Source organism: Colletes latitarsis, chromosome 7 (genome assembly GCF_051014445.1).
Source record: "Colletes latitarsis isolate SP2378_abdomen chromosome 7, iyColLati1, whole genome shotgun sequence".
In the NCBI taxonomy this organism is placed as follows: Eukaryota; Metazoa; Arthropoda; class Insecta; order Hymenoptera; family Colletidae; genus Colletes; species Colletes latitarsis.
The window spans coordinates 14,116,275-14,130,183 of NC_135140.1; the positions used below are offsets into that span (position 1 = coordinate 14,116,275).

Here is a 13,909-nt window from a genome sequence, read left to right on the forward strand (position 1 = left end):
TAACGAGTATTTTTCACGAACGCAGGGGGCCCACCGACTGTTTAAATGTCTTCAGTATATTAACCGTTACGTATAATTATCTTCACTAAAATACCAAGTAGCATCATTTAAATATTTTATTTCTTTTAAATAAAAAAGAAAAACAATGTTAAACGATGGTTAGAACAATTTTTCGATGATTTACAATCTTTAAGTTGCAAAGGTAGATATTCTTCGTGAATAATAATCCATGATAAGTGTCAAGAAACGAATTTATAATCCGTGCCGCGTAATTGTATCAAGTAACATTAGTAACCAAAGTGTTATTGATAATTGATTGTTATTATTCTAATTGACATGATTTACATGATTTGTATTATATGGAATTTGGATTAATATATAATATTTATTTAACTCTAAAAATAAGTATCTAGATTAGTTTAGAATAATAAAAAGAACTACGATTTTCCAGAGCACACTCTTTTTAAGCTCCATTTATAAATCTCGGTAACCTTGAATTTTATATATACATATCCTTCCAACGTCATTGTCGTCTGAAATAAACGTCTTCCTTTATAAGGCGAATAATTGCCTTTACAAAAAGAAATCCATATGTATTTCCTCAATTTAGAATTGCAAGAAAGTCAATCGCGTTCCGGTCGAATTCATTTTTGTTGGCTCGTTGCTTCAAATTGCTTTCCATCCTTTCCCGTATACTCAACATACTGGCGACGAATGCACGAATACCTCCCTGACGATCGATAAACCAATAAATGTAATCGTTTTGTCACCGATGCTTTTTTTTTTCAAACTTCAGACGCACTAAAAATATTTTTCTACGTGCAAACACGACCAGCCTCGGTTCCATACCCACGTTTTATTGTCAAAATACGCCGCGCAGAAGGGTTGCGTTTCCAGGCGAGTGTAAAACGTTATTTTTAAACGCAAAAGCCGCGCATCGAGCGCGCAGCAAACATTTAACACCGGTCGAGAAATATTTTACGTCCCAATTTCAGGGTCACCCTTCTCTAAATTTCACGTTTGGCAAGTTTACCCCGTTCCTTAAATATTTAATCAAATAACACTTTTCAAGTCTCTCTCAATTTTTTTAATTTAAAGATTAACGATTAATTTTAAATTAAAATTAAAAGTCTGTGGATCGAATTACGAGGGTCGTTCAATAAGTCCTTAGAATATCCAAGACCTGGCGCTGGTAGCATCGAAAATGGTTTGATTTTAATAAGCATCGTGACTCGCTAGATAACTCTCAAAGTTTCAGTTCTATCCACCACATGGTTTCATTTTTATTGTCGATCGATGCAAGGAACCTCCTCTTGCATCGAGACAATTAAAGTTCGAATTATTACAAGATCCACCGTATTCACCGGATTTTGTCCCCCCCCCCCAGTGACTTTTTTTATTTCCAAATTTTAAAAAATGGCACGTCGACGAGGAGGTCACCGCCCAAACAGATGCTTATTTCGCTTAGAAACGATTAGAAAAGTGTATAGAGCTAAATGAAGATTATGTCGAAAAATAAAAAAAAAATCTGCCTAAGATAATTTGTTTTTCTATCTTCTTCTAAGGACTTATCGAACGACCCTCGTATGCCCCAAGACATTTCCTCCCAGTTTTACTATCCGATGACTCACTCTACAGTAGCTAAGACGCTAACACCACAGCTCAGTGTTTTAAACACAGATGCGTGCAAGAACACAGAGCGTTCGTGATACGCAAAAGACAGTAGTACTTTGTTTTAACGTATTGACACGTTCCAGAATATAAAACGATAATAACATAACGTAACAACACTGTATCTCGATAGTCTAAAAATAGAAACATTTCATATAATACACGGTAATCATTGTTCGCGTATCTCATACGCGTAGTATATACGACTTCGTTTTGTAACCATACTTCCGCCCTTTAAGCGCGTATTTAAGTGGCGGGGACCCCTTCGCGCACAAATGACCCCGTGCACGATGACGTCATCCACGCTCGCAAGAAGGCAGAAGGAAACATTCGGCAAAGCGCGAATTATATATTTTTCCGTGACGTTCAACGTGTCAGAAACTGGTGGTATGATAATGGATCGAGTCCCAGAGGTCAGGCGAGCGTTCTTCTACGCCGTTTTCCTCGTTCGATTATTCCCAACAGCTTTTTTACGCGACGTAAAAAGTGCTCGACAAACTTGAGCCTAAGATATCCCTAATCATTCCCTTCTATCTTATTCTTATATCACTACTGTATAATATACAGTGACTGTCACTTAAAATCGTACACCTAGCAGTTCAGCAGATATTTTTTAACATTCTACTAAATTATTGAAACTCGTATAGAGGCATATAGTGTAATGTTTCTTTATTTGACAGTAGTAGTCAGTAAATTAAATAAAATTTGAGGTTGCGTATGAAATTTAGCTGTTAATAAAAACCGTACACTGTTGGTAACATTGGAAATCCGGTGGAGCCCCGGATGAAAAAACCAAATACTATGGATATTAAAAATCTCTGGGCGACTATTAAATTTGGCGGTGAAAGGTTTTTTTATATTTACGTATCAAATAAAGAAACATTACACTATATACTTCTATACGAGTTTCAGTAATTTAGTACAATTTTCGTAGTTTATTGAAAAAGTATCGGCCGAACCGTTAGGTGTTCTATTCTAAGTTACTGTATTCTTATAAAAGAAGAATTCTAGAGGCCAATATAAGACGAAAATCAAGAATACCAATTTGTTGATGAAGGCTTCGTTAAGAAGTTATTAACGTTTAAAGTTCGGTCCGTGCTGAATTTTTTTTCTCGAAAATGTCCTGAAGAATTCGAGACCAGACAAACAGCAATAAAAACGTGCACGTTACGCGGACCGTGTCACGCGATCTAGGCTGTTTCGCGGAAGAAGTATATGCACGAGCATCGAGCGCCATTTTCTTTTTTTCTTTTTTTTAGGTGGATAAAAAAACAAACGGATCCGTTGATCGACCCGGCGACATCGCATGATTTCAGCAGCGATAATCGTTGGAAAGTTCACATTGTAACCGGATCGAGTCCTTCCACTCGAATCCAACTGATTAGAGTCGAATTAAAGTGCATCGGGGTCTGTTGCATTTTAATGCTGAATTTTTCACCATTTTGTTCCCTGTCTTGATCGAATTCTGCTCGGCCTACGATACGCGTGTTTGCCCGCGCGAATTCCGATCCGTATTTTGCCTAGAAATTAATGGCAATTAAACAGTGCTAATGCTACCCGAGACTTTCTTTACAATCATCGTCGATATATTAATCGTATTATTTAGGTTAATATATGTTTTCAGGTTACTTAAAAATTTCTTCTTCCGGGCATAATGATACGATCAAGCATATTGATAACTAATTATCTTCAACAGGCGATAAACACTTCTCGTACACACAATAATACCTCAGTACTCTGTAAGCATATCAAAAGGAAGATGTTTCAATTATTTTATGTATTTCCTTAATGAGAAAACGGAGAAGCAAATTAAACAAGTGCAGCTACATAACTTACGATTAATACAATATTGACGGTGCTGTACTTTCTCTCGACTTTATTATATCTTACATTTGAAACGTTATCCTCGTAATAAACAGTCCGAAATAATTACCATCGAGCATGTAATTAAACTTTCCAACTGTAATAATAGCTAAAAGAAAGACGTTTTACTTAAAACAACATGATCTAACGATTCATTTAATAATTAGAACGCATGAGGAAATACCATTGAAATGTGAGAACAAAAAGAAGAAACACGTCAAAGGAAGGAAAGCGCATTCAACGAACAAGGAACTTTTCTATCGAAGAAGCACAACTTCCGAAGATTTCGCAAACTGAAACGTACCCTGGTTTACCGTCGAAATGTCAATACGATTATCGATGATACTATATTGGCATCAACGACTGGTTTCGATGTATCAAGTATATCGATTCCTTTCAATATACAGGGTGTTCGGCCATCCCTGGGAAAAATTTTAATGAGGGATTCTAGAGGCCAAAATAAGACGAAAATCAAGAATACTAATTTGTTGATGGAGGCTAAAGATTAAATTAAAAAATTTCAAATCATTCACGAAAAAATTATTTTCGTTTGCGGAGATCAATTACAATCATTTTTGGTGAATACACATACCCCCGAAATCCTACGCACTATCGAGAAAAAAATTCGAGTAGGTGTTGAAATTTTCGGCGAAAACAAATAATTTCAAATCGTTCTGGAAAAATTATTTTCGATTGCAGGGGTCGATTACAATCATTTTTGGTGAATACACATACCCCCGAAATCCTATGCACTATCGAGAAAAAAATTCGAGTAGGTGTTGAAATTTTCGGCGAAAACAAATAATTTCAAATCGTTCTGGAAAAATTATTTTCGATTGCAGGGGTCGATTACAATCATTTTTGGTGAATACACATACCCCCGAAATCCTACGCACTATCGAGAAAAAAATTCGAGTAGGTGTTGAAATTTTCGGCGAAAACAAATAATTTCAAATCGTTCTGGAAAAATTATTTTCGGTTGCAGGGGTCAATTACAACCATTTTTGGTTATTACACATACCCTCGAAATCCTACCCACTATCGAGAAAAAAATTCGAGTAGGTGCTAATTTTTCGGTGAAAAAAAAAAAATTTCAAATCGTTCTAAAAAAATTATTTTTAGTTGCAGGTGACAATTACAATCATTTTTGGTCAACAGACATACCTCCGAAATCTTAACCATTTTCGAGAAAAAAATTCCTTACCGAAAATATAATTTCTGGCCAGAAATGCTTCCTCGAAATTTCGTGCGTATCTTTAAAACGTCATAACTTCTGAACGGATTGACGGATTTTAATGTTTAAAAAAGCAAACGACGCGTATTTTGCTAGAGGATATGTAGAAATTCCAAAAATATTCAAAAAGTTGATTCTTCAGTCCGTAAAATGAGAAAAACACCATAAAAATGGTCCAATTTTCAAACAGCCATAATTCCTACAATAGTGAATATATTTCAATGAAACTTTTTTCTGAAGTAGAGCTCATGGATACCTACAAAAAAGTATTAGACAACTTTTCTGTAGGGCATCAAACAAAATTACTAAAAATGAAAAAGGAATTTTTAAGAAAAATCGACAGGGGGGTGCTGCCTAAATTTTTCGGCGGAAAAAAAAATTTCAAATCGTTCTGGAAAAATTATTTTCGTTTGCAGGGGTCGATTACAATAATTTTTGGTAAATAGACCTACCCTTTAAATCTTAACCACTTACGAGAAAAAAATTCGAGTAGATGTGAAATTTCTCGAAGGAAAAAAAAAATTTTAAATCGTTCTGAAAAAAATATTGTTAGCTGTGGGGGTCAATTACAATAATTTTTGGTGAATAGACATACCCCCAAAATCCTACTCATTTTCGAGAAAAAAAATTCAGTACGGGCGGAACTTTAAACGTTAATAATTTTTTAACGAAGCCTCCATCAACAAATTGATATTCTTGATTTTCGTCTTATTTTGGCCTCTAGAATCCCCTATTAAAATTTTTCCCAAGTGTGGCCGAACACCCTGTATTGTCATTGGTAAATACATTTTGATTTATCGATACTATCGATACGTTTTATATTACCTTCTGCGTTTCACCATGTAATCCGATTTCTTAACTTGAAAGGTAACCACAATTGTAAAAAAGAATGTCTTGTATACTAATCTTGCCTAACAAGCACGTGTTACATATGACCTTGCATGACCGAACTTCTGATCTTTGCGAACTAACTTATTGAACTTTACTGACCTCTGAGCCAATCATGGTCTCGTAAGTCAACGAACTTGTTTACTTTCGACCGTTCGTAAAACTAATGCCAAAAATTTACGCGTACAATCGAGAACAATTTACAAGAATATTTATCGGTTGAAGTGCAATTAACGAAAGGCTGCTTTACTTGCACACTGTCTTCGCGTGGCAAGTATCGTTTATTATGGAGAGCCAGACAAGTTTAATGCCTTTGCGCGCGACCGGATCGATCGAGTCGTCTCACTATACCAACATTAAATTGACGAATAGGCGAGTCTGAACACGCTATAGCAGAGCTTCTGTACGGAAAGTCCAAGTGACTGTTGCGTCGAAAGGCATCTAAATCCAAAGAGTTACGAACTCGCGAACAGTGACAATGTTATTCAATTTATCTAAGAGACTGGGCGCCACCCTTTACGTAATCGTGTATGTAACGCATTGAAAATAGTTTCAAGCAACAGATAATACTCCTATAAAAGGGAATTAAATTATTGTAACGATATAACATACATACTTTGAAGATAATAATTGTTTGGAAAATTTCATCCCAAATTAAATAAATTTATCAAACGAGGAAGGCTTAAATTTAACATAAACCGATGAATTAATTAATTATCAGGATTAATAGTATCTTTACAGGCGGTTGACCGTGGCTTCTTTGCAAATTAAACATTTCATCTGTAATTGGCCAAATTGGACGATCCTATTTAATCGTTAATAGAATTTGCTTCTCAAAATAATAATTCAACGTTTAAACTACATTTTAGAAATCTGATAACAATTTACAGATTTTGAGATCACGTTTCATCAGTAATTGCTATAACTTTATAACGTAATGTATACAATGTAACATAACTTTTGTATGTCTTTTCTAAGTCTAAATTCATGGTTTTTTTTCTTAAGATGATCAATTATACGGTCGATAACGTTTAAAGTATTCGTACGTCTTTGGTGACATTAAAGACTCTCGTGCTTGAATAACCATTACTTTGATGGTTTAAAGTTTTACTCGAGCATATAATAAATTGCAAAATGTTTAAAATGAACGGCGAACTTAAAGAACTTTGTTTGTAATCCGACCCACTATAAATATGCAGATACTTGATCGATGCATAAAATATTCAAATAGAATTTTAATGATGAAATATTCAAGTACTGTTTACATAGACAACTATATGAATAGTTAGATAATCGAATAGCCAATTATTCGTATAGTCGAGTAATTCTATAGTCGAAGTCTTTGAATATTTATGTACCCTTCCAATGTTCGATATACAGTGATTTCGATACTCGATTCGAACTCGTTCGTTCGTATCAGAGTCAATAAATAAGCGAATTTCGTTTTCGAATGCTTTACGTGTTCCGATTAATTTTGTCACTCTGGAGGGTGCTCGCGGTACATCGCGTTGCATCTGTTGCAGCTGCTCTCAGCGTGCAGTATCTTTAGAATTCTCCCCGGTCTCTTTGTCGCACCGGGCTTCATTCAAGAACGGCCTTTTTCAGAAATACTCGAGAAAACTGCCGCTACGGGAACCACAGTGCGAAACCTATTTTTCATTCTTCGTTCTCCCTATTTTTTGTTTGCCCGCGTTACTACCATAGAGAACCGGTTCTTCATCCACCTCGTTTTTCCAAATGAAAAATCATTTCAGTCCGCGAACTTCGCTTTAAACAGATTAGAAAATGTTATACGAAAGAGGCAGAAATTACTGTGAAAACGTTTGGAATCGAATAGCTGGACAATAGCTGTGAATAAGATTGAAAATCAATTTTTTTCTTTTATCTAAATGCACTTAAAACTGGAAGAATATATAAATAAATAAAAAATTATTTATAAAACTCAAACCTGATACAAGATCCTATTGCAAGATATCGAAAGATGCAAGAATTACGGTGAAAACGTTTGGAATCGAATAGCTGGATAATAGCTGTGAATAATATTGAAAATCAATTTTTTCCTTTTATCTAAATGCACTTAAAACTGGAAGAATATATAAATAAATAAAAAATTATTTGTAAAACTCAAACCTGATACAAGATCCTATTGCAAGATATCGAAAGATGCAGAAATTACTGTGAAAACGTTTGGAATCGAATAGCTTGACAATAGCTGTGAATAAGATTGAAAATCAATTTTTTTCTTTTATCTAAATGCACTTAAAACTGGAAGAATATATAAATAAATAAAAAATTATTTGTAAAACTCAAACCTGGCACCAGATCCTATTGCAAGATATCGAAAGATGTAGAAATTACTGTGAAAACGTTTGGAATCGAATAGCTGGACAATAGCTGTGAATAAGATTGAAAATCAATTTTTTTCTTTTATCTAAATACACTTAAAACTGGAGGAATACATAAATAAATATTCAATCGAATAAGAAATAAATAAATAATTATTTGTAAAGCTCAAACCTGACACAAGATCCTATTGCAAGATATCGAAAGATGCAAGAATTACTGTGAAAACGTTTGGAATCGAATAGCTGAACAATAGCTATGAATAAGATTGAAAATCAATTTTTTTCTTTTATCTAAATACACTTAAAACTGGAGGAATACATAAATAAATATTCAATCGAATAAGAAATAAATAAATAATTATTTGTAAAGCTCAAACCTGATACAAGATCCTATTGCAAGATATCGAAAGATGCAAGAATTACTGTGAAAACGTTTGGAATCAAATAACTGGATAATAGCTGTGAATAAGATTGAAAATCAATTTTTTTCTTTTATCTAAATGCACTTAAAACTGGAGGAATACATAAATAAATATTCAATCGAATAAGAAATAAATAAATAATTATTTGTAAAGCTCAAACCTGATACAAGATCCTATTGCAAGATATCGAAAGATGCAGAAATTACTGTGGAAACGTTTGGAATCGAATAGCTGGACAATAGCTGTGAATAAGATTGAAAATCAATTTTTTTCTTTTATCTAAATGCACTTAAAACTGGAAGAATATATGAATAAATATTTGATCGAAAAGGAAATAAATAAAAAATTATTTGTAAAGCTCAAACCTGACGCAAGATCCTATTGCAAGAGTGTCCATTTTACCGTGACACGGCTAAAACACGTCAGACGAACGGGGTCGAAGGTCACAATTCAACGAAAGCTGGGAATTATCTCCTCCTTGTTGCTATTGTTCACAATTACCCTTTGTTCGACGCGTAAGAGTATACAGGGTGTCCCGCGATAGACGGTACGACCGGAACGGAGATAATTCCACGTGGATAAACAATGCGGCTGTTCTTGCACGTAGTTTCGTTATCGAGGAAACTACAGTGACCGTCACTTAAAATCGTACTTAAAATTGTACTAAATTATTGAAACTCGTATTGAGGTATATAGTGGAATGTTTCATCAAAAGAACCTTTAGAAGTATTCAGTAAATTAAATAAAATTTGAGGTTGCGTGTGAAACTTAGCTACCAGTAAAAATCATACAGAGGAAATAAGATACAGTTTTAGAATATAGAAGATAGAATTTAGAATATAATAAAAATTGTTTATATTAATATTTAGTTGGGTAACCAAATGCATTCTGGACACACTGCAGTCGTCGAAGAATTGATTTTACTAAATTCTCACAAAATTCAGGTGTTATTTTCGACCATTCTTCTCGCAAAGCTTTTCTAAGGCTCTCCTTGTTTGTAATATTGTGTAATCTTACTTTTTAGTCCAATTCGTTCCAAATATGTTCTATGACATTGATATCAGGAGATTGTGGGGATGCTTGAAGAAATTTAGGGCTTAAAATTCCCATTTTTTCGATACTTATCCATTATATAATCAATAAATACCAGATTTCCAATGCCAGATGCTGATATGCAGTCCCAGACCGTTTGAAACCCACCGCCCAAATTTAATAGTTGCTCAGAGACTTTTAATATCTATAGTATTTGGTTTTCTCATCCGGGGATTCACCGGATTTCCAATGTTACCAACAGTGTACTTACTGGCAGCTAAATTTACCGAATACTACTAAAGGTTCTTTTATATTGTTGTCATGTATCAAATAAAGAAACGTTACACTATATGCCTCTATACGAGTTTCAATAATTTAGTACAATGTTCATGTTTCATTGAAAAAATATCTGCTGAACCGCTAGGTGTACGATTTTAAGTGACAGTGTATATCGTTTTCAGCGACTATACTGCGTGCCCGGAGTAATTCAATCCTGAAAACTGGCGATCGCGTACGACGAAAGTACTGGTGTTGAATTACGGCACACTTGTTTCGCTACGAATTCTACGGCCATTAAGTCCGACGCACGTGTGCGCGACTGCAACCGCGCAATAAGTCATTCTGGAAGATTTCTGGTGTCACACCGAGTTTTCGATCTGGATATCGAACTTGCTGGAAAAATAAATTTACGAAAAATGTACTGTTGTTATTTCACGGGACCCTTTAAAACAAAGTATGGAAAAAAAATGATTTTAATTGGTCTACAAGTACCGGAAATAATTGAGGCGATCAATTGGTGCAGTTAATGCTGAAGGTTGAAAAATAAAATAAATAAACTGGCGCGAAGCATATATCGCACGCCATGCGGTAAGGAGTTAATGTTACAAAGTAACTCTATGCCTATTTTGTATGTAGCAAAAGGATTATCAGATATTTATTACGTTATTATAAGAATTTGTTTCGTACAACAAAATGAGTGAATACCAATTATATTTTGCTCTCCAACCTTCTTATGTGTAATTTTGTCTCTTTTGTACCTTTATTTGAAATAAAAGTGACTCTTATGACCTTAACTACGTTCTTTGATTACGTTTCCCCTATTCTTGCTCTGTATATTTTCATTTCTATTATTGAGATTAGGTTCAGCACCTCAGCTGCACATCTTCTCTTTACATTATTGTCTCGCATCTCATTTTCTGCAACGAATGAATGTTAATTTTATATGCATAACGTGTTAATTCTGTGGAATAGAGACGTTAGATAAATAGATGAATTATTTTTACAAATTGTCTGTCAATTGCTCGTAAACAGTTAATTCCTGGACAAATTGCTCACGATGGAAACCAAGCATAGCCGTGCGCAAAGAGGATACGCAAACAAATTTTATGCAAAAAAAAAGTTACATACACAAACCAAGGAAGTAGTAAACCGTCCGCTTAACGAAACAAGTGGTCAGCACTCAACGCGTGCATCTTTTAACGCGGAATTTTCCCAGGAGTGGCACCAGCAGTCTGTAAAACGATCCCTTCGAAGCTGTTCTGGGAAAAATGGACCGCACGAGAGAAACAGTGCTTCTTAGGAAGATCCGTTGCTTCCTGTGCCCCCATTGTTCGCGTCCCGAATAGCTTTTGCACGGCAAGCGTCGCTAACCATCAACCACCAAAATGTATTGCATTATATGCTAGTTAAATATTACGAAATTGACCTAAATTATACAGGGTGTTCGGCCACGCCTGGGAACAATTTTAATTGGGGATTCTAGAGGCCAAAATAAGACGAAAATCAAGAATATTTCTTGACTGAGGCTTCGTTAAACAGTTATTAAAAAATTAAATTAAAATATTTCAAATTGTTCTGGAAAAATTCTTTTTAGTTGCAGGGGTCAATTACAATCATTTTTGGTGAATAGACATACCCCCGAAATCCTACCCACTTTCCAGAAAAAAATTCGAGAAGGTGTGAGATTTTTCGACAAAATTAAAATATTTCAAATGGTTCTGAAAAAAATATTGTTAGCTGTGGGGGTCAATTACAATCATTTTTGGTCATTACACATACCCTCGAAATCCTACGCTCTTTCGAAAAAAAAAATCGAATAAGTGTGAGATTTTTCGACGAAATTAAAATATTTCAAATTGTTCTGGAAAAATTCTTTTTAGTTGCAGGGGTCAATTACAATCATTTTTGGTGAATAGACATACCCCTGAAATCCTACCCACTTTCTAGAAAAAAATTCGAGAAGGTGTGAGATTTTTCGACGAAATTAAAATATTTCAAATCGTTCTAAAAAAAATATTGTTAGCTGTGGGGGTCAATTACAATCATTTTTGGTCATTACACATACCCTCGAAATTCTACGCTCTTTCGAAAAAAAAAATCGAATAAGTGTGAGATTTTTCGACGAAATTAAAATACTTCAAATCGTTCTGAAAAAAATATTGTTAGCTGTGGGGGTAAATTACAATCATTTTTGGTGAATAGACGTACCCCCGAAATCCTGTGCATTTTCGAGAAAAAAAATTCAGTAAAGGCGGAACTTTAAACGTTAATAACTTTTTAACAAAGCCTCCATCAACAAATTGGTATTCTTGATTTCCGTCTTATTTTGACCTCTAGAATCCCCCATTAAATTTTTTCCCAGGGGTGGCTGAACACCCTCATAATTAACTTATTTGTAGCCTACTATAACTTTTCATTTTTAAATAAATAGTTTTCTTATATTGGTTCACGCATTAATTTACAAATCCACATCCACATTACCTGTACATACTTATTTTTTAACGTTACAATTAATTAAAAATAAAAAATAAATAACTTCTCGTATTTGATCCACGTAACATGTTTGTATCTGCCTAAACTGATAAGATAAAAAATCGATGAACACACAACATTCGTAATGATTAAGTCTGTAAATTAGCAAGTATAATAAATACTGTCTATTAATAATAATGATATAATAATTCCATCGCTATTAATGATAATACCGTAAAACAAGAATAATGCTGAAAAAAAAAATTTATTAAACATCGTGTGCTGATACAATAATTATAATCCATCAATCAAATACCAATTATTCGTAACAGAACATCTTTTTGTATAATATTTAATGATAATCGTTTCTGCATCGTGTTTTGCTACGAAGATACTTCGCGAAAGAGGATTAAAAATAAGCGAATGAAAATATCGATTTAAGTGACATTAAAAAAATATACAAGGCACACGCTAATCGAGCATTTGATTTTCAACCAAATACTGCTTCCTTCCATTCCGCTAATTATGTGAAAGTATTACGAAAACAATTTGATACTAGCAACTATATATTTACGTTTGTAAACGCATCAGGAACGAAGCGTTTGTTCCCAGATAAATCATCGTACAATGTCACATGTATTACAATCCTCGACGTGCAGACGTTCGATATTTAGTGCAATGTACATTCGCGTACCAAAAAGGAACTTACGATAACGCGTTCAAACAAACTGTCAATTCGGTTCGTCGACAGAAATGCATTTTCTTGTGGGTAGCACTGGCATCGATTGAAATTCACGTGTCTATCACGTGTAAATAAAACAAGAAGATACGCGTATAATACTGTGCACAATTGCTAACCGGACTCCGCTAACAAATTTAATCCCACGATCTTTAACGATTAATTCCGTAACTGTCTCGGTTCGTAAAATTCACGGCACAACAATACCGTATCGATGTAAACACTAGCAACATCCGATACTGGAAAATATCGTTGCCCCGAGACATATCGTCTATCGTTGTGCAAACTAGCGATTTCGAAAATTGCAACAGCAGTGCAACCTTTCTTGTCAGGCCATAAAAAATCCGTCGAACGTACGTTCGTGACCGAGATTGAACTCGTTCGAGGTTGAATACTTGGGAAACAGACGACCAGTCCTGGCAAGACGGCGTGATTCGCGGATGCGTTCAAAAAAAACTGTAAGACTCACCGAAATACTTGTCTGGCTCCAAGCCCGAATCTTTGTCCAGTCCGCAAATGACAAAATAATCGGCGAACCTCTGTGGATGTTGCTCGGGACCCCGCATTATCCCCAGACTCCCGTTCATCTTTTCCAGGGGAAGATCGTGAATCGGGCTCACCTCCGCGGTACACGAAGCACCCTCACGAAAACGATTTCCACATTGTGAACTTCCACGAAACTGTCATTTCACGGGAGAGCGAAACAACAGCTGATGTTGACGCGTACCGAACGCAACGCACAGCTCTGCGGAGTGCGGACCTCTCACCGCGAATAATTGATCTTTACTTGGCGCGGTGAAGTTAACCGCGAATGTGGCGCGCAAATCTGGGCGCCAACAAATGGCGCGCAAATTCGAATCTCGAGGCGGGCTCGTAACGAGAACGTAACGTAAATTACATTATCACGATACGAAAAGAGTAAGTTAATTAACGAGAAGCAAGAATGTACGATGTGGCTCGAAAT

At 35.1% G+C, this 13,909-nt stretch overlaps 1 protein-coding gene across 4 annotated transcripts in view; it reads right to left on the reverse strand.

Moving 5' to 3' along the window:
* Pns (DENN domain containing pinstripe) overlaps window positions 1-13,699 on the reverse strand; it is a 31,752-nt gene extending 18,053 nt beyond the window's left edge. For all 4 annotated transcript variants that reach the window (XM_076768131.1, XM_076768133.1, XM_076768130.1 and 1 more), the window contains exon 1: window positions 13,415-13,699. In XM_076768131.1, the coding sequence (XP_076624246.1) occupies window positions 13,415-13,532 (118 nt within the window). In that variant the 5' untranslated portion in view covers window positions 13,533-13,699. The remainder of the gene's footprint in view (window positions 1-13,414) is intronic.
* Window positions 13,700-13,909: the final 210 nt, after the last annotated feature.